This window comes from Homalodisca vitripennis, unplaced genomic scaffold, assembly GCF_021130785.1.
Source record: "Homalodisca vitripennis isolate AUS2020 unplaced genomic scaffold, UT_GWSS_2.1 ScUCBcl_1164;HRSCAF=4447, whole genome shotgun sequence".
NCBI classification, from domain to species: Eukaryota; Metazoa; Arthropoda; class Insecta; order Hemiptera; family Cicadellidae; genus Homalodisca; species Homalodisca vitripennis.
Window position 1 is genome coordinate 87,208 of NW_025777293.1, and position 22,793 is coordinate 110,000.

The 22,793-nt window shown below is 33.2% G+C and overlaps 1 protein-coding gene across 1 annotated transcript in view; it reads left to right on the plus strand.

Moving 5' to 3' along the window:
• Positions 1-21,953, plus strand: part of LOC124371258 (phosphoinositide 3-kinase regulatory subunit 4-like) — a 77,348-nt gene extending 55,395 nt beyond the window's left edge. The window contains exon 12 of the mRNA XM_046829593.1: positions 21,830-21,953. Coding sequence (XP_046685549.1) covers positions 21,830-21,910 — 81 coding nt within the window. The 3' untranslated portion in view covers positions 21,911-21,953. The remainder of the gene's footprint in view (positions 1-21,829) is intronic.
• Positions 21,954-22,793: the final 840 nt, after the last annotated feature.

Here is a 22,793-nt window from a genome sequence, read left to right on the forward strand (position 1 = left end):
TCGTCCGCCAAGACCGAAAACGATACTTTCCGTCAGCTCCGAATGATTCGACGTTCACGGGACTGGAGAGCAAATTATTCGGAGCTATCGGACTAAGACATAAAATATTCGAGGCTCACGGACGATTCTACTTTTCGCCACTCACGGAATCTAGGAGGATTCGGAGTTGGCGGACTGTCTCGTTATTCGGTCCTGGCGGACTCATGTGTCTTTTAGAGGCGAAAAATTAAAGATTACTATAGAGTCGAATAAATTCGGAGCTCACGGACTGATGTAGAAACTCTTCGATGTTGACGGACGAATAATAGAATTTATCGGTGCTATAGGAAAATTTAAAGTAGAATCTTCAACTGTCCGCGAACTCCGAATTCATACCAATCCGCCAGAGCCGAATCAGCTCCATTTCCGCCAACGTCGAAAAGAGCCCATTCCGTCAACGCCGAATCGTGAGGAGGGGGCAGTCATGGAGGGATACAAGTTTGCGATGGCTGCTGGCTCCTCCTACTGTCGACAGTAAATTACAGTCGCCTGGCTCTACACTCCTCCCTCTAACGGTACTACTCCGCTACACTTTACGTTAAGTGAAATGAGATAGCTATTTAAGATAGGTACAAAAACTTCAAAATGTCTGCTTCTAAAGAAAAATGTAGTTAAAATTAACAGTAAATAGGAAAATATTATTTTCGTATATTGTGTGTATATTATTTCTTTGGATTTTATAGAATTACTTTTAAATTAAAAGTTTGATTAGTACTTAACTAATGTAATTGATATTTACCCAAATGTTAATTATTTTTAAGTTACTCGTATAATTTCAATACTACGATGAAACATCTTTAACCTCATACACCATTATACAAAGGAATTCTAGGTGTATTATATTGACGAAAACATTACTTTATAGAAGGTTTTTATCTTCAGTTTGTTCAAGAACTTACCTTGTCATCTATTAGGCCCAACATATAATAAATTCTACACCCTCTTAGTTATAAACGATAGAACGGCGCAACAAAAAATGAGTTCGAACTAACACAAAACATAAGTTGAATGGTTTTTCTAAAATTATTACCACATTTGAATCTTCCTTTCACTACAAAATTTACAATTTAATATGGTTTTACTGTAAACCGTAGTATTTTGCGTAACAAATTGTTAATTGTAGTGTGATATCAGTTAAAATATTTTTTAATGGGGAAAAAGATTACATGTTTGCAATCATAGATTGCACATATTTTTATTATGTTTACTCTCTCAACTTTTATCTATTACAAATAATGAATTAAGTTTTATATCCAATACTTTGATATACGATTTTTCAAGAATTGAAAACCCAACCAAGGTTACAAGACACATAAAACCAGTTAATTAAGTTGTGATACACTGACTACTTTGTTAGGATTAGATAAGATCATATCGTACGTATTATTGTAGCTTATATGCATTTTCCAACTACTTGTTACCTAAATACCAATAAATAAAGTACCAAATAGTTTGGTCTTTTGGCGGTTTCCCACTAATCCTATCCATATTTACAATATTACATAAAGCAATACATACAGTAGTAGAGATCAATCTTGTCTTAGTTGGAGCAATAGTACTTATAATATCCCTCGCAGATAAAGCCATGATAATCGCAGAAAGTTTGGAGCTGGTGAGGATTAACCAAAGTATGTACTATATAGTTTTAGGGGAGTCGAATATGGAATTAATACCAATGATTCAAAATATTGAATATGTAGAAAATCCCTAAAGGAAATAGTCAATTAATTAACGGAATAGTCAGTTAAATTCTGTATAATGATTAAAATGTAGAAATCTATTTGGCTGTAAAAAAAATAATAATGTTAAAAATTAATATATTGGATTAAATGAGTACACTTCATTAGGCATTTTACGTGAAAGCTTGTTATCCTTCTCATAAGTTATGAAATAATTTATGCTCACGGAAGTTATTTTTAATATTCAGTGTTTATAATCTGTGTCACTCGGTCAGCCAGAGCGGACGATGCGGTGCATGAGAGAGGGCTAATGGCCAGTAGCGTAGCCAGAAATTTCGTTCGGGGGGGGTCCGAAAATTTGGGCCCGAAACCGGGGGATCCGGGGGACGTTTTGTGTGTTATTTGCCAATGAGTTCACTGGTAAAAGATAAATACCAAAAATATGGAGCTTTAGTAAACTACGCCTTATAGAAAGTGGAAAGATGTAATAGGCAAATACAACTCTCACAGCAACTCTAGTACCACAAAGTTCGATTCTGGCCGAATAGAAGGCACCAAAGTGATGTTGGATTCACTGGATAAGAAAGAAAAAGAACAAAACAGAGCTTCCACTCAAGCGTATAGTTGATACAACTATATTCTGTGGAGAAAATGAAATACCTCTGCGGGGACATTGGGCCACTGACGGTCGAAATCCCTTTAGAAAAGGAGGGCAATTTTCGAGTGTTGCTCGGGTACAGATCAAACTAACGGTCGGAAAATGCACCGCAAAAACTCTAACTGATTAGAAGTTCGGCTACTTTTGATTTCACTGATTGAGGTATTTATGAATGAATTATAATGACGATTTTTTGTATCATTACACTGTAGACGAGTATATAATTATCGGAAAAACATTTAAAAAAATCACTTTCGGTTCGGAAATAAAATACACCTGAAAAACTCTAATGATTAGGTAGAACTTCAACTACTTCGGACTTCAGTTATTGAGGTAAACGTGGTATTTTTGATTGAGTTAGGACGACGATTTTTGTTATCATTAATACTCGACTAACCTATATAATTATCGAGAAAAAAATCACTTTCTGTCGGTAAATACAGAAGAAAAGCTCTCTACAGATTCAAGTTTTGACGATTTTGGATTTCACTGGTTGAGTGGTTGAGGTAAAATGGTACTTATAATTATGTTAGGACATTGATTTCAGATATTAATTCAATGCCGACTAATAAATATATATTTACCGAGAAAAAAAAAACAAAAATAATCACTTCCGATCGGAATATACTAAGGAAAATGAAATAATACCTCAGTCAGTGAAATCCAAAGTAGTCGGAACTTCTTATCAGTAGAGATTTTTCCGGTGTATTATCCGACCGGAAGTGATTTTTTCCAACTTTTCCTTGATAATTAATTATATAGGTATTAGTCGGCGTTCAATTGATACCTAAAATCAATGTTCAAACATACTTCTAAGTACCCACTTTTATCTCAACGACTCAACCAGTGAAATCAGTAGAGCTTTTCCTCGGTATTTTCAGACCAGAAGTGATTTTATTGTTTTCTTTCTCGAGATAATTAGTCGACGTTGCATTAATACCTAAAATAAACGTCCTAACAAAATTATAAGTACCATTTTTACCTCAACCATTCAACCAGTGAAATCCTAAATCGTCAAAAACTTGATTCTGTAGACAGTTTTCTTCGGTATTTACCGACCGGAAGTGATTTTTTTCTCGATAATTATATAGGTACATTGTATAGTTTAATGATAACAAAAATCGTCGTCCTAACTCAATCAAAAATACAACGTTTTACCTCAATAACTGAAGTCCCAAGTAGTTGAAGTTCTACCTAATCATTAGAGTTTTTTCCAGGTGTATTTTATTTCCGACCGAAAGTGATTTTTTAAATGTTTTTCCGATAATTATATACACGTCTACAGTTTATTGACACCTAAAATCAACGTCGTAACTTAATTCTAAGCAGTCATTTTAAGTCCTCAAGACGAATTTGAACGAAGTAGTCGCTAATTTAAACTGTTCGCCATGTTACGGTTCACGTTACTTTGCGACGTCACGTGACCGCGCCCTATAGAAATACCGTGATAACACTACACTATCCGAAAGGCCGAGCCCAAAAGTATCGTTTGATACTTTATGATTTAAACGAAAAAGACAATTATATTTTTAACAACGGTCACTTCAATTAAATAAATCAATTAATTTAATGTTTGTAGACAAAAGTAAAGACAACTCTCCTTTTTTCTCCTGCTCCATGCTTTATTTTTTAATACGTCTTAAAATTTGGGGGGGGTCCGGACCCCCTGGACCCCCCCCCCTTCGGTACGCCACTGAGGCAGGCCAGCTGCACGGACGAGCAGGAGATGATTGTGTAACATCGCCCATTGAACAGAGTCTCTGCACCTCGAGGTTTGTGGTCGTGTCACAGTCAGGCCCGCGCCCGCCCGCACGCGTATTTACAACCCCAAAGTGGTCTCAGCAATCGCTCAGTCGGGTCTGCCGAGGCCTGGCGGGGATATCCGGATTGGAGGGCCCGCAATATCCTATCTATTGCATCAGGCTGAGCCCGTGCATAATATTATGTAGACAAACATGAATTTTGTTATTCATTCGTGTCACAATAACGGCCTCTTCCACCAAATGGACATTCTCAAGTTGTAAAATCTACATTGAGGGAATACATAATGTTTTCTTTTCAGAATTAACAGAGTACTCGGTTTATCAATCTTGTACTAGACTTAGGGTTTAGTGGCTCATAATATTTTTTGATCACACCGATAAGTGGCCGAAATCAATGACTCTGGTTTCATTGTAGTTTTCAAATGACTTGCAAATATACTCAATCAATACATAGTCTATGCATCAAAAGTTTTACATCATTGTAATACTACATCTTTCAATTGAACGCCGACTAATACCTATACAGGGTGAGTGGCTCTTGGTGTGTGTGACAAAATTTTTTGGGTTTATAATGCAATGTAAATGTGATACAATGGCGGTTATAAAAAAGTCTAACCCCAAAACTTAGGTCTGAAATGAATTATTTTCAGTTTTTCTAAAATGACCCGTGTTTTTGTACGTAAATCTGATATTTACTATAACACACAAAACGTCCCCCGGATCACCCGGTTTCGGACCCCCCCCCCCCCGAACGATATTTCTGGCTACGCTACTGTGTGTCCTCATCATATTTCTGAAAATAGATTTACCTTCACAAACAAAAACAGTAGTTGGGGGATGAACCACCTGCAATCTATTGCCTTAATATCACATAACGTAGTTTGGTCTGTTTTTCTCATTCTTCATATATTAAAAAAATCGTAACTTTATTAAAATGGTACTTTCATGTATATATTATTACTATGAAGTTATAGAGAACAAGTTTTTTGTCAATTGGAATTAGTTTGTGTAGACATTCAAACAAAGTTTATACAGTTGTAATTACATCAAGTTGGTTTAGGTTTTGTTAGAAATAAGTAAACCTCTTTCTTTCGACATATTTTAAAAACTCGTTTCAAATAGTGATCCAGGAACGACAGGAGATAATTATTTTTTGTTACTAGCAGTTAGTTACCAATGACTTCGAACGCAACATATTCTTAAATATATTCTTAAACAATATTAGTTTTACTCCTCTTTACGATAAAACTATTAACCGTTAAACGGTTTTTAACATTTGGAATATCGTAGTTAATAAAAAAACACAAATGCTGGTAAGGTTTTTTAAAGGTGCACGATTACAATTCATGTTAAAAAACTCGTTCATGTTACCCGCGTTTCGCACACAAAATTCCTAGGCTTTCTTATGAGCACTTCTCGCTGCAGTGAATTATATATCCGACGTCAATGTTAAGATTTCCTTGTTCAAAGAAATATGTCTAAAAGTGTTAGACTTGTAGTCATTGTAATTTATATTTAAAAAAATTAATGATGTAATATGATGGAGCTGTATAGTATTTTTTTTCAAACAGGAATAGACATATCAGGTAGCTATTATTTCAGTATCCAAGACACTTTCACAGTTGAGGGGTATCAGATGTTTGTTAATCGAGGTTTTTGCAAGCGTACCTTTAAAGTAGTGGCGCTCCCTTCTACGTCGATGGATTCGTTGAAAAAGTACCTTGAAAATCACAACATTATTTCTTTAAATATCACTTTTATTTATTACATGTGCAGAGTGTATACTTTTTTTAAAACCATTAAAATTATACCATTTACCATTTTGTGAACTATAACGTATATTGTGTACTTCTATATAGTAATTTCTTATACAAATTCAATGGAACCGTTATTTTAAACTAATTACATCTCAATTTAGGTGATTATTTTTACTACACTTTACGTTAAGTGAAATAAAATAGCTATTACAGATACGTCTCATAAAGTAGAGTACACAGTTAAACTAATCGCATTATAGGTACAAAAACTTAGAGGCCAAATTGTCTGCTTCTAAAGAAAAATTTAGTAAAATTAACAGTAAATAGTAAATATTATTATTTTTCATATAATGTGTTGTATTATTTCTTGGATTTTATAGAACTATTGTAAAAAAATGATGATTGATTAGTGCTTAACTGTTGTAACTGATATTTATCCAAATGTAGGTAATCATTTTTAAGATACTCGTATAATTTCTATACGACGATGAAAACACCAACGTAAATGGAATCTTTCAACTCATACACCACTATACGAAAGAATTATAGGTGTAATTATTTTGACGGAAACATTATTTTATAGTAACAGTCAAATCGTCAATTTATGGAAGAACTGACCTTGCCATATATTAACACATAAAACATATACACCCTCTTCACTTTAACCTAAACAATCGCGTACAAACAATAAACTATTACAAAATATAAGTAGAATGGTTTTATAAAATTAATACCGCATTGGAATCTTCTTTTCTTTTCATTGTACAATTTACAATTCAATACGGTTTTACTTTAAAACCTTGATATTTTGCGTAACAAATCGTTGATTATAGTAACTTAGTGATATCGGATTTATGCAAACACGAAACCAATACATACAGTAGTAGAGACCTTTCTTGTCTTAAAGTTGGATCAATAGTAGTTATAATATCCCTCTCAGACAAAGCCTTGATAATCGCATAAAGTTGGAGGACCAGATAAAGACTAACCAAAGTAAGCACAGGTTAAGGAAGTCGAAAATGGAATTAATCTACCAATGATTCAAAATATTATTAAAAATGTAGAAAATAAACCAAGGGAAATAGTCAGTTAATTAACGTAATAGTCAGTTAAATTATGTATAATGAGTTAAATGTAAAACCCTATTTGGCTGTGGACAGAAGAAAAAAATAATGTTTAAGATTATATATTGGATGAAATGAGTACACTACGATAACATTACGAATTTTAAGCGCAAGTTTCTATCCTACTGATAAGTTCTGAAATAATGTGTGCTTTTTGTAGTTGTTTCTATTGTTCGGTGTATATAATCTTTCACTCGGTCAGCCAGCGCGAACGTTAGGTGCAATGAATGAGGCCATGAATGAGGTGCTAAAAGTAGGCCACCTGCACATTGAACGCAGGTGCTGTGCGGACGAGCAGGATATGAATTTCGTAACATCGCACATTGAACAAAGCCTCTGCGAGCATACCTGTTTGTGGTCGTGGCGCATTCAGACCCGCGCCGCCGCACGCGTATTTACAACCCCAAAGTGGCCTTCAGTCGCCAGTCGGGTCTGCCAAGGCGCGTGGCAGAGATATCCGAAGACTGGCTGGCCCGTATATCCTATCTATAGCGTGAGGCTGAGCTGTCTATAACCTTGCATAAATATTATGTAGACAAACATGAAGTATGTTATTCATTCGTGTCACAATAACGGCCTTTCTATCAAATGGGACATTCACAAGTCACAAAATATACATTAAAAGGAATACATAATGTGTTCTTTCCATGATATTGAATTATCCACAACTAAACAAAGAAATGTACATGACGATGTTACTTTAATATTAGTTAGGTTAAAATTAATATACGTGCTTGCCGATTGGAGTGTTGAGAATATTAATAATTGGCTTTTATTTTTCTTTGAACAGTAGCTGAGAACCACTACCCCTGCTTCGTCAGTTGCTTGATTAATTTTATTCTCTAAATCATCAAGAGATTTTGTTTTTATAGTGGTGTCGTCAGCAAACACAACTACAGATAATGTAGTTAGGTTAGGTGAAAAATCGTTCACGTAATTTAGAAATAGTAGTGGACCCAGCACTGAGCCTTGGAAACGCCACGATCGTTGAGTTGTCAGTGGGAAGAAAACTTTATCGAAGACTTATTTTTAATTGTAACCTTTTGTTTCTTATGTGATAAATATGAAGATATTGAACTGTGAAACTGAAAAGCCATAAATTCTAATTTCTTTAACATTTTTCTGTGTTCAAACACAGTCAAAAGCCTTTGATAGGTCACAGAAAAGAGTTGCAGTATGATGTTTTTTGTCAAAATTGAAAAATAAAATTGTATCAATTAGTTCAAACACTGCCTAGGCTGTTTGATGAGTTAAACTGATTTTTATACAAAATGTTTATATTTAGTAAAATGTTTAAGAATTGTGATTTGGGACTACTTTTTTAAAAAATTTAGAAATCACTGGAAGAAGGGGGACTCAAGATCCTCATCCGCTTTAATTTTTTAACTTGTTAGTTTCTCTATTAACCATCTCCCACATCGCGTGTGGCCTATTCCTCGCATCCAATATGAATCTGTCATTTGCCATTTTTTTGGAAGCAAGAATTACTTTCCTTAAGATATTACAATATACTTCTTATAGTATTTAGTGAGCTCTTGACAGTTCAGTGATTTCTGAGCTTCCATAATATTTTGATCACACCGATAACTGGCGAAATCAATGAATCTGGTTTCACGGTAGTTTTCAAATCAATTGCAAATATAATTAATCAAAGCATAGTCTATCAAGAGATTTACATCATTTTAATCTTTCAAAAAGCTCACGAAACGCATCACAGTACTTGTTTGTATCATCCCTTTGGATCATCACAATGTTGCAAAACGATAGCACCATAGAGCTCTCCACTCCCAAAAGAGTTTTAAAATAACACATATAGGTACTCCTTTTTCACGATTCTTAATTTATTAGTCCTCATACCATTGTTCTGCTGCACCGACTGAAGTCGCACTTTCTTCATTCTTGCAGTCTGCTTGTTGTACCTCTTGGAAACTTTTCATTTTAGTTTTCATATCTTATTTCAAACACATTGTGTTTTATATCCCACAGCCACCTCCAGACTGCTTGACATACATGAAAGTACACAAAAGTAAATTAGATTTAGGAAAAACATTTGTAAAGAGTTTCGTCTAACAGAAATTATAGTCACCTTGTCTGTGTTGTATTAAGCACTTCTTTAAGCAAACTATATGGTATGTTGTAGTTTTCTTCGGTATCTGGTGGATGAAGTACACAGACTAACGGTAGATCTCCTATTTTGTCAGTAGAAGGTAAAGATGTAAGGATTGTGTTTATTTGGTCACATAATCCACTAGAGTCTACAAAAGTTTTATAGTTTGTATCATTTCTGTCGTTTCATGATTAGAGATACCTCTGAGACAGTTTTAGAGTTTTCACCAATTACTTACACGAAACATCTTTTTTTAGATAAGCCTTTGTTATCACAGGTTTCTGAAACGTTTCTCAATCTCTGCCTCCGAAATAGCGTTTCCTTCAACTGTTCATGTGAAAATGTGCATGTGAATAGACTGAACGTTTCTTTAAATACGAAAGTCACATATTCGGTCGGCTTGAGATAAAGAAAAATCGGAAAAAAACTACCTGAAAAACTAATGCCTTCAGGTTTTCTAACAATACGTACACTTCTCATAATAAGCATATAATTTATTAGCAATACGATTACAAAATTTTTGGAATTAGTCTGTCTAGGATATAGTTTTTGTTATTGTCACATAGAGCAATGTTCTTTGGTCCTTTACAAGACGAAGAATTCTTTCAGAAGATTAGTATAATACATACAAAAGAAAAGTATTTGATTTCATTCCTTTCCTTTTAAAAATATGGAATAGCTAGTGATTTTAAATTTGCACATTAAATTACAATTAAATAGTGTATTTGTGTACATTGTTTTCCAAAACCTCCCGCCTTACCTCAGGTCTAAATAAAATATGCGTATTAGACAGCTTTATTTATTTCTAAACTTGAGAGACATCGCTCTCTAAACACAACATGCAGAGTTCTAATATTGTCCAATAAATTTGTCTGATAAATAGAATGAAGTGTGACAAAAAGAAGAGGCTCATTGATTTTCAAAGTAATCAAGTATTAGTGGGAAAGAGTTTGATTTAAAAGAGGGAAAAGGCGATGAACTCGAAAGGAAGCTAGATCAGTAGGTATGCTGGCCACTATCTCTCCCCCTACCGGGGTTCTCACGGTTCTTAATCACATGTCTGAAAATAGATACACCTGACCGGAAAAAACAGTAGTTGGGAGATCAACGTCCTGGAATATCTTGTCTCAATATCACATAACGTAATTCGATCTGTTCATCTCATAATTGATGGATGAACTAATCATAACTTTATTTAAGTGGTACTTTCATGTATACCACTAAATAACCATATGTAGGTATATATTGTCACTATGACGTTATAAGGAACAAGTTTTTCATCAAAGGCAATTAGATTGTGTACAGATTTAATAAAGTTTACACAGTTGTGATTTCATCAAATTGATTTTTGATTATAATAAGCAAAGTCTCTTTCTTGGTATGTTACAATCAATACTTTTTTCAACCTCGTTTCTTAACCCTCCATTTTTATTCTGGATCAGTGTTTCCCAAACGGTTTTTTTTCTCGCGGCACACAAACAAAAACGGCACACCTATTACTTTATGCCATTGATTAAGCTTAAGTACTTGATATAAACGTACTTATACAACAAAAATCAGGAAAAATTATATTATTTATTAAAATAATATAATTTTCTTGGGTAAGTGAAAGAAAAAAAATTACATTTAAAAGAAACTTAATTTATTTTAACTTATTGAGCAAAATATAGTAGTATAATACAACCAGTAAAAGTTGGAAAATATTAAACAAAATACTTCTTGATTTCCATTATTCACATTCTTGGTTAATGTTAACAACTATTTTCCGCTGTAGAGGGTTGAACAAACGAATAAGGCCAATTTCAAGTCGTGCTCTACTGTTTCTTTTTTTACAACTTGGTCGAGTACAGGTGAAGCAAAAGATGGAAGTACTCCCCGCTTTCTTGTACATGGTCACTCATTATGTTTTTAAACTTTAGATATCGGATTCATTTTAGGCCATACGTCATGAGAAATTAAAATTTGAAATTTCTTAGGCGATATTATTTTCTTTAATTTTCTAACCTTCTTATAAGTATTATACGTTTTCATGTAAATACTTGTATATAGGCTATATTTATCGTACTTCCATTCAAAACGGTTTACATATACCTACCTGTTTCATCATCAGGTATTCCAAGAAAGGTGGAAGTCGAAAATTAACAGTTTTTGCCAGAATGGACCGATTTGTATTGTTTCACGCGTATTGGTACCAAATCGTGTTAGGAGCAGTACGATTGTGTTTGAAGTGTCACAAAACAGTTGCGTTACTTAAAAAGATGGATTATAAAACGACATTATGAGATCAAACACAAATAATATGCTGATATATTTACACCTGCCAGTAATCTTAGTAAATCTAAAGTTTTACTGTCAATCTACGTATCTTCAACTCAAATCAATGACTGAGCAGGTGGAATGTGGAGAGGCTTCTTTACGTATTTCTTGGACTCTTGCTAAGCACATGAAACTATTCAACGATACTGACATAATTAAGGAACACATGCCCGATGTAGGCAATGTTCTAGTGATAACGGAAAACATGGTGTTGAAACTCCATTGTCTGCAAATTCACTAAAAAAACACACATGTTTTGGTAGAATAAAATCATTTTTATTTGAAAGGATAGTTATATAATTCCGAATATTACATATTGGCTAAGGATGACTCTTGTAAAATTACTGTTGAAGCACAATTCATTATATTTGTACGTTTTTTGGATAAAATTAGAGAAACTTTTGTTGATGAGCTATTAGTTATTTTGTTGTTAATAGGAAAAACCCAGGGAAAATACATAATCGAAGCGGTAATGGATTATTTCGTTAAATATGAGTTACATTTTAAAAAAGCTTTTAATCACTAACTACCGACGGTGCACCAGCGATTATTGGGTCAAAAACGACTAGTTCACCTACTAAAAAATCAATGGAAAAGTAATGAAAATTTCTTTTCCAAACCACTATATCATTCAGCATACTGCGCTTTTCTTCAAAACGCAATCCTATTCTTGAGAGAATAATGCAAGAAATTATTTAAATAACAAACTGTCTTCGTGCAATACATCGTGAATTGAAAATATTTCTTTATGAAGTAGACGCTTAAGATGACGTTCTGTTGTTGCAAAATAATGTGTGGTTAAAATGTTGAAAGCAAAGACTGCATTTTACAACGATTCTTTACCATTTTAGAAGACGAAGACATTTCTTTTTCATATTGATCAGATATCAACCATCACCTACTTAAGTTTTCTTGGCAATAAAGAATAAAAAACACATCCATTGCTTTCTTATCAGATATTCTTTAACAATTCAATAATCTGAACTTTAACTTAAAGGCAAAGAAAAGCTTGCATGGCAGTTCCTGACAAAAGTAAAAAGCTTTTTGCAAAAACTAAATCTTTTTAACATTGATCCTGAAAATGAACGCCTGCACTTCCCTAATTAAAAAATAATCAGTAGTGACACCAAGCTTGACGTCGGCCAATACAAAAACGTTCATTAAGGACCTTAAAAAGGAATTTGAAAACAAATTCACAGATTTCAAGAAAATTGAGATTGTTGTCGACATCCTTAGTAACATTTACTCTCTGGATTCTGTTGATGAATGGAGCAATGAAGGTGCAAATATTTTCGGGAGTAATAAAGTTGCTCTCAAGATAAAAAATTATCGATTTCCAAGAAAATACATTTGTTAAACATCAAAAAGAGAAAGTGTAATGTCAATACTTTTGGATAAAACGTCTACCTTTGTCTTAATAAATATCCAGAAAACTAGCCTTGAAACTTCTTACTTTGTATGGGTTGACGTGATGTTTGAAAGCAGCATTTTCTAACATGAACTTCTTTAAGAATAAATTCCGAAGCAGACTTATCAACAAAAATCTTTCATATTTAATGATAATAGCCTGTTCAAACTTTAGTCTAGTCTTCGGGAGGATAGTTCAGGGCAAATATATTATTTTGCTCATTAAAATTGTAAATTACAGATGATACTTCCTTTGGATTATAATGTTTGTTTATTATTTAATAAAATAATATCCCAAAACTCATTTGTTATATGTATTTATTAATATTGCAACTACAATAATGTTTAAATAGGACAATTTAATATTTCAATTATCAAGCCACCATAATATTTCACAATACCTATTTTCTATGACAAGCAATATTTTGTTCAAACCAATTAATTTAATTTTAATTTTAATTTTATAGCGTTTATGTTATAATAACAAAGGCGTTACAATAACAACATAAAGAACTTCGGGAAATAGCAAAACTAACGTATACTAAGGATCCAACCAGTTGTAAGTGAATGGGGCTATTTTGCGTGGGCCAAATTGCCCAGAAATGAAAAAACTTAAGGGTTCTTAATATTTCGTTAAATATAAAAACAAAGGTGGTGAATGACAAACGTAACAAAACCTACCAAAAATGTATGTTGTCTGGAATGCATTTTTGCATCGATGTTACTACAATCTAATTACCCCTTAATCTTGTTTCGCCACTTTTTCATGGTGTGAAGTATGCCTAGCCATTAAATTAGGGCTGTAAAATAGATATTATTGCTGAAGTAACGAAAAATAAACGACGGGGGGACTGACGATATGAATTTTGAAAACGTATTATTTAATCTGGGTAGGCTAATTTTTATGGTGACACATTGAATTAAGGCTGTAAAGTTTTTAATATTGCTAAACTAACGAAAACTTTTGTGAGAACTAACAGGAACTTACGAAGAACTAACGAATAATATGAAAAAATGTGGGTAAGCTATTTTGTGTATGTCAACTTTACACACCTGTCGAGTACTACTTTTATTCCAGAAGCCAAAGATATGGCAATCAGAGTTTCTCTATGTAGGAAACAATGTGTATAAACTATTATCTGTGTTTTTCTGTTTTTGCTAACGTTAGAAAGCCTGTGAAAAAGTGCCCCACCATTAAATGGGACACTTAAACAGGACTGCCATAATATTTTGGAATTTTCAAAGAACTTATCAACTAAATTAAAAATGTCTTGTCCTTTTGTTGTATCAGGGAGATCTTTACAAAACAGGAATGGTTCAACTATAGATTTGTCATCAATAAACTGTACAAAAGTCACCACCAGTGATTATATAAGTATTTTGTATCTTTTCAGTGTAATTATACTAAATCAATAATTAAAGAGTCCATTTCGGTACGTTATATCTCTAAATTGTATGTGTATATAAATTAGTGCACAAACAAAAAGTCAAAAAAGTTAGTTAAATAGAGTATAATAATACACATTTCACTGACTGCTCTAACGAGGCCTGTAACTTGTGGGATTAAACAAATTTAATTTGTAAGTTTGGTCTGTCTGTCTGTATATCTGTCCGCACGAAAACGAACTAACCTACAAACTTAAAACTGTACCATAAAGCTAAATTAAATTAATTAAAGTTAAATTATGGTACATGTCACTCCATGGGATTTGGCTAAATGTTTAGACTACAATTGGGCAACCGTGATAAAAACGAGACAGTATCAACATAAAAAAATTTCAAAAATAAACTCATTAACCATATTAACGCATGTAGCCTAACTATCCCAACACATATGTAAATTAATAGTGAATTAGTGTGTAGAATTTTATGATTTTAACACCGATATGAAACCCAATTTAATGAAACAAAAATTTGAATGTATTATCTGGAAGATATGCCAAGAAAGACTTCATATGAAGGTTTAAAATTTTGCATGAAACTTCATTTATACAAGACTGAGTTTTATTATAGGTAATTTTAGTTTCAAACTCTATTTTGTACGATTGTTTGTCTGATTGTGCACAGTGCATCTTAAGAATGAACTGAGACATAGAATAGCAATTTTTTATGCAAACCTCCGCGAATCCTGTTACTTGATCAAAATAATGTCAATAGATGAATTGCATCGAATAATAAGTTTTCACGGTAAGTATATAAAAACGGATTCACAGGTTAAACTATTTAAGTACTAACACGCTAATAAAATGAAAAGTAAATTTAATTTTTCTTTGGTTGTAGTATTGCAAAACATATAATTTATGAAGGTGTAAAAAAAATATATAGTTTCCTGGAGGTATCCTTCATGAAAGAGAAGTTTGAAATGAATCATTATTATTATAGAATGTAATCATATCACTAGAAGTTACTCACGGATTGCCTTGCAATTTCGTATGCTTTTTATTTGTGCACGAGTACTTCTTGTTCGAGTGAATTATATTTCCGACGCCGATGTAGTATGCCTTGTTGCCACGATAAAGAAAATCTGTCAAAAGTGTAATATCGTAACATTAAATATGGCCATTATAAATTAATGTTGTCTTAGCATTCTTTTCTTCCACAATTTTGTCTTCTATCCCGATCAAGAAAAATATGTATACAGGGCAGGGAAAAGCTTCTCTCAAGACAACTAAGATGGGTTTTACAACCAACTTTATTTAAGCTTATTAGTAAGTTAGATAGTGACTCTGTCCTTTATATTAGCGTCTCACAGTACTGACCAAGCACAGAATAAATTAACATTTGCTAAAATTTAGAGTTTATTTTCACAAAAAACTGTTATTATCTTATCTGGATATTTTCTTACTCAGTGCTAAACAGCGGTTGCAGAAAAATGTAGAGATAAGTGATGCTACTATGAAGCTCTCAGTACGTTTTCAAGCCTATAAATGTAACCAAATTGAAAATAGTGGTTAAACTATATAGTTAAACCTATGATTGTATCTACCGTCAGCAAAACTATGTTTTACACAAAACTTACATTACACACATTACATTACATTTAACAGGTCTTTGAATACATTTCCTTGCTGCAATACAACTTCAGAGACCAAGATGAGGATTTTCATAATTTGGAATACGAAATAGGCCTATATGTTAATATACAAACAAACTCACTTTCGCATTTATAATATAAGTTACGATGTAGGTCTCAAAAACTTATTTCGGTCAAAAAAATGTCCACATTCGGAACTTGCAATCTTCTTTTAGTCTAAGATATTTCCAGTGCCATTGTGCATTTTACAATGTACCTTTTGTCTCTGTTATCTGCATTTCACTACTGACCAAGCACTGTATACCTAATATTTTTATAAAATTTAAAAGGGTTAAACTTCTTTCAACCTTTTTGAGGAAAATCAGTTGAAACATCAAATAATGCTTTAATTATATGTTAATATATTACTAACATATATTAGATATTATATATATATATATATATATATATATATATTATATATATATATATATATTCTTTTTCTTCTTCGTCAGAACAACAAGGCAAACTCAACTATGGTACTGGAAAATATCTTAGACCTGAAATATATGACAAGGACTAGAAATATACGCTTTTTGACCGAAGTAAGTTTCCGAGACTTGTATGATCTGAGATTTGTCTTTTCTTGATCGGGATGACAAGGCAGATTCAGCTGTGACGTTATGTACATAATTAATTTTTAACCAGAAATGCTCCCAATGTGCCAAACATGATTTAATAATTGAGTTTAAACTCTGATACTATTTACCATGAACTTAAATAATATCTACCTGATGTATGCCTACAAATTAAAATTTTTATAGGACTTCCATCATATTAGCCTACATCATAATTGCTTTTTACTAAGTAATATAAGGACTTTGGTTCTAAGATTGCGTGCGAAGCCGCGGGTAACAGCTAGTATTCTATAAATACCCGGCCCATACTAGAACTACAATGAGATTAACTAACTATTAACTACAGGCCACATGTAAACAAACGATTAAACTATATGCCTATAAAGTTGATGTGCTAATGAAAATATGATGCCATATATTACCAAGGAATTGACTGTGTAGACTCAACACAAATTCCTAAAAACTAAATTTTACGTACAATTAATTGTAGTGGAAAATATAATGATAATGAGGATTTTACTTATTGATGAAGGGAAATGTGACTACACTTGATGTTATTAAATGTGTAAAGGTGTAAAGAACGTTTGGAAGTACCCAAGCCAAATTTGACATTTTTTTACAAAAAGTTATTGGTTTTATGGGTCCTAGAATTTTTAATATTATTCCGAAAAGCATTGCAAATTGTACAAATGCTAAGTTGTTTGCAAAAAATTGAAGTTTTGGCTTTTAAAAAAAGATAATATTGATCACCTTATTAATATACAAGTTTAATTTGTGTTAAATCTATATCGTAAAGAAACAAACATTATTCTAAGCGGCTAGGTTTGTTGAAGTTATATTGCCACAATGCATTTATTTAGTGGGAATTTATGTAGTTAAATAAAATATATAAAAATCTTTGTAGCGCAAAATGTTTAATCTTGGAGAAGGAACCTCTACACAGGCTTTGCCTTAGAGGCCCTATGTTTTTGAAAGTAAATATATATTGGATATATACTAGAATATGTGTGTTGCATTTAAACTTATATATAGTATTTTTTATTCTTTTAATTATGATAATTTGTGATATTGTATAGTTTAATTGCAGTCAAATTTAAGACTATATTATGTGAATTAATATTATTACCATCTTTTTTGATAATTTTGCACCAGATTATTTTAGTTGTGATAGATTGTAATTACTTTCGAAAAATAAATATATTCTATTCTGAATTCTATTCTATTCTAAATATGTTCATACAATATTCAAGCTCCATGTGAGTTTTTAAAATTATTTCTTAAAATGTCGTTCACTTTTCCAACATAATTATGACGTAGAATAAATACCATTCAAATTGTACTCATTGATGGACTAATTGAGTCATTTATATGTATCACATAACATTCTTCTCTACAATGGAGCGAGAGAACAATGAACCTTCCTGTTGCGGAGCCCGCCGCAGTCTGACCTGTACGAAGTGATGGGATAACCGAATGGATTTTATAACCGACTAACCAGTCCAGTTATTTTTGTCGTTAATCGGTTATTTTAGTCGAATGAATAACCGATTACCTTTTAAAATTCTATCCACAGTTTAGGGATGGGGTGGTGGGGGAATGAAACCATTCCTGTTGAGACAGGGTACGCGGCGCGGCGCGGCCAATTTACTCACGGCCGTACTTAGCTTTGGCGAGCCCTGGGTAAAGATATTCGGTCGGGCCCCGTCGTGTCCCCCCACCAGACACAGTCCCTTCATATAGACGTGTGACTGGCTCCGGAAGAAAATTGTACGAAAACCCCGGTCTGAGTTCGGGACCTGAATATACAATCAAAAAATTCCAAGCAAACCCACACTGGCAGAACCGTAATTGAAAACGAAATTCTGTAATTGTATTATTACTTTTTTCTGTGCATACGTTATAGTCATAACATTTTAAAAAGTTATATTATCATATATCATTTATAACACTACAAAATAATTACCGTTCAAATTGCCAAAATTATAATTTATTTTAATTACGAATCACCAAAGTTAACCGAAAGTTAATCGCTAACTAAAGAACGATATTTCAGTAATAAAAATAACTTATTATAATAAACGAGCAATTCAAGTATAGACTGTCTGCACAACCAGTTAACTTGCAGAAAAATTATTCGGTAGAAAAACTAATCTAAAGACTAATTTAAAATAACCGATCAGAATCAACGACTAATTCAAGTACAGACTAAGTCTGCACAATCAGTTAACTTATAGAAAAATTAGTCGGTTAGAAAAACTAATCTAAAGACTAATTTAAAATAAACCGATCAGAAATCAACGATTAATTCAAATATAGACTAAGTCTTCACAACCAGTTAACTTATAGAAAAATTAGTCGGTAGAAAAAACTAATCTAAAGACTAATTTAAAATAAACCGATCAGAATCAACGACTAATTCAAGTACAGACTAAGTCTGCACAATCAGTTAACTTATAGAAAAATTAGTCGGTAGAAAAACTAGTCTAAAGACTGATTTAAAATAACCGATCAGAATCAACGATTAATTCAAATATAGACTAAGTCTTCACAACCAGTTAACTTATAGAAAAATTAGTCGGTAGAAAAACTTATCTAAAGACTAATTTAAAATAACCGATCAGAATCAACGATTAATTCAAATATAGACTGTCTTCACAACCAGTTTAACTTATAGAAAAATTAGTCTATAGACTAATTTAACTGGATGCAGCAAAATAACCGACTAATCGGTTTAAAATAAAATAACCGAACTAACCAGTTATTTTCATTCGATTATTCCCACCACTAGAGGGGCCCCTCCATCACCACTCATTCTCTCCGCCGGTTGCGATCACCTCATTATGCCGCTGCATGAGGAGCTCGTGAACCGGAACACTGTGATTGGGGGACCCCCTGTGATTCCCCCCTGGCCTGGGCGGACTCGCCACTAAGCTCCTCCCATTTCACCGACTGCGCGCATACCTCTCCGCTTGGGGGCGAGTCCAATAATTCGGTACGTTCGCGGAAAGAATCAGATTCGGACTTGGCGGAAAAAATCCCAATTCGGAGTTGGCGGACTGTTACGTATTTATTCGGAGTTAATGGACTGCTCCTGCTATAATTCGGCGCTGACGGAATGCTTCAGTTTCGGCCCTATCGGACGATTGAGTTTTATCGGCCTTACTGGATTGCAACTGCTTTCGTCCCTATAGGATTCGGTGTGTTAACGGAATATTACATATTCGGATCTCACGGACAATATCTTATTTCGGAGCTGGCGGACTCTACGAATAAGTATTCGAGGTTATAGGAATGTTTACGTTAGAATTCGGAGCTGACGGAAAAAAAGTCCATTTTTCGACCTTGGCGGTAGATTATTTTCGGAGCTGACGGAAAGTTTCGTTTTCGGTCTTGGCGGAAAATTTCACTATTCGGCCCTGGCGGATTCGGTCCTCACGGACCCACCCATATACGTATTAGTGGCAGTCTGAGATAAAAGAGCCATATTGAACACTGTTGGGGTTGGTTAAGCTACAGCCAATCATGATACTAACTCCCTGTACAGATAGATACGTATTAGTGGCAGTCTGTGATAAAAAGAGCCATATTGAACACTGTTGGTGGTTGGTTAAGCTTCAGCCAATCATGATACTACTCCCTGTACAGATATATACGTATTTAGTGGCAGTCTGAGATAAAAGAGCCATATTGAACACTGTTGGGTTGGTTAAGCTTCAGCCAATCATGATACTACTCCCTGTACAGATATATACGTATTAGTGGCAGTCTGTGATAAAAAGAGCCATATTGAACACTGTTGGTGGTTGGTTAAGCTTCAGCCAATCATGATACTACTCCCTGTACAGATATATACGTATTAGTGGCAGTCTGTGATAAAAGAGCCATATTGAACACTGTTGGTGGTTGGTTAAGCTTCAGCCAATCATGATACTACTCCCAGTACAGATAGATACGTATTAGTGGCAGTCTGTGATAAAGGAGTCATATTGAACACTGTTGGTGGTTGGTTAAGCTTCAGCCAATCATGATACTACTCTCTGTACAGATAGATACATATTAGTGGCAGTCTGTGATAAAAGAGTCATATTGAACACTGTTGGTAGTTGGTTAAGCTTCAGCCAATCATGATACTACTTCCAGTACAGATAGATACGTATTAGTGGCAGTCTATGATAAAAGAGCCATACTGAACACAGTTGGTGGTTGGTTAAACTTCAGCCAATCATGATACTACTCCCTGTACAGATAGATACGTATTAGTGGCAGTCTGTGATAAAGGAGTCATATTGAACACTGTTGGTGGTTGGTTAAGCTTCAGCCAATCATGATACTACTCTCTGTACAGATAGATACGTATTAGTGGCAGTCTGTGATAAATGAGTCATATTGAACACTGTTGGTGGTTGGTTAAGCTTCAGCCAATCATGATACTACTCCCAGTACAGATAGATACGTATTAGGGGGCAGTCTGTGAAAAATGATTCATATTGAACACTGTTGGTGGTTGGTTAAGCTTCAGCCAATCATGATACTACTCCCAGTACAGATAGATACGTATTAGGGGCAGTCTGTGAAAAAATGATTCATATTGAAACACTGTTGGTGGTTGGTTAAGCTTCAGCCAATCATGATTCTACTCCCTGTACAGATAGATAAGTATTAGTGGCAGTCTGTGATAAAGAAGCCATATTCATCACTGTTGGTGGTTGGTTAAGTCTCAGCAAATCACAATAATACTCCCTGTACAGGAGGTTAATGTATTACTGGCACTTAGCTGGAGATGGCTTTCCTCCAATGAGGCCACATATTTTAAGAACTTAATTCTGTCTGCAATGTTTTGATATGTATGAATCTGAAAACTTAGATATTAGTTATCATACTGGCTGCATAAGCCTAGGCATTAACAATAGGCAGTTCTGTTGTGATCTCAACAGGATATTCTCTGAATGTTCCATTCCATTACACATTGTAAGGTCCTCTAATTTAAATATTAATTTCCTCTGTTGTGCAGAAAGAAAACAACTAATGACACAACAAGCTTTGTTTAATTACAGTATAATTGATCTTATTTATTGTTAACGATTTAAAAACCATTACAACATAGCAATACTGTTTGTTACACAGAATTTTAGGAATGTTCAATTGATAATGTATTGATTGTAAGTTTTTAAAGAAATCATCACCAATATCAAATATTTTTATTTTATTACAAAGTTAATATATAATTATCTAAGTGAAACTGTAATAATATTGAAGTTTTTAATTGATAAAATGGAAAATTATTATTTTATGATAATTTATGTAATAACAGAAATATAAAAATTTCAGGTAGCAAGTGATGAAGCAGTTATTGTAAGAACTGCTTTTGCTGAAAACATTGCAGAACTCGCAACAACTGCATTGAGGTAAATTATTCTAAACGGTTGTGCAAAATTAGAAGCAAAAGGTTTGAAAATATATGTATAAGGGGACAATTTAGTATACTCATTTTTTTAAATGATTGCTTTTGTGTGATTTCTAGCAGTGACTATATAATTCTGATTGTGTTTTCACAGAACACTCCTTTCAAACTCACGGTTCTCCAAAATGGACATTAATTGGAAATTACAAAATAAATTTCTGTACTATTACTCTAAAATGTATTTTGAATGTATACTGTATATAAATAACTAATCTTATTATACTCAAACAAACAACTAGAATTTTTTAATCAATTCTTGTTTTTTACATTGTTGAATATGTGTACGATTAAAATTAATTTTTTATGGAGTAACTAAACCTTTTCATTATTTTGTTACAATACTTTTTAGCAGACATTGTTGAGGTTTTCCTTAATATTTAATTTTTGTATCTATATAAATTCATAAGGATTTTGTGCCATATACATCATAAGTTATAGATTTGTCAATCATAACATTAATGTTAGAGTCCTCAACAGTAACATGGCAATGAATATTTTTATTACATTTTACTATACCTGTATTATTTATTAAATTCATATTATGTCCTGTTTTTAACACATTCACTGCTAAGCATTTGAGTATTAGCGAAACCCCGGTGCTAATTTTTTAAATTTGTTTAATTAGAAGCTATAACTTGCAGAAGTGACATAAAAGCATAAAAGATTATTTTTGACCTATATTTACATTTTTTTTGACATCATTATACTGTGGGACCGATGGGTCCCGTCAGCATGGACCAATGCCCATTGAACCTGAAAATGACATTTATTACAAGAACTATTGTATTATTTTAGGGGTTTACACGTAACTTTATGACTGTTGATGGTAGT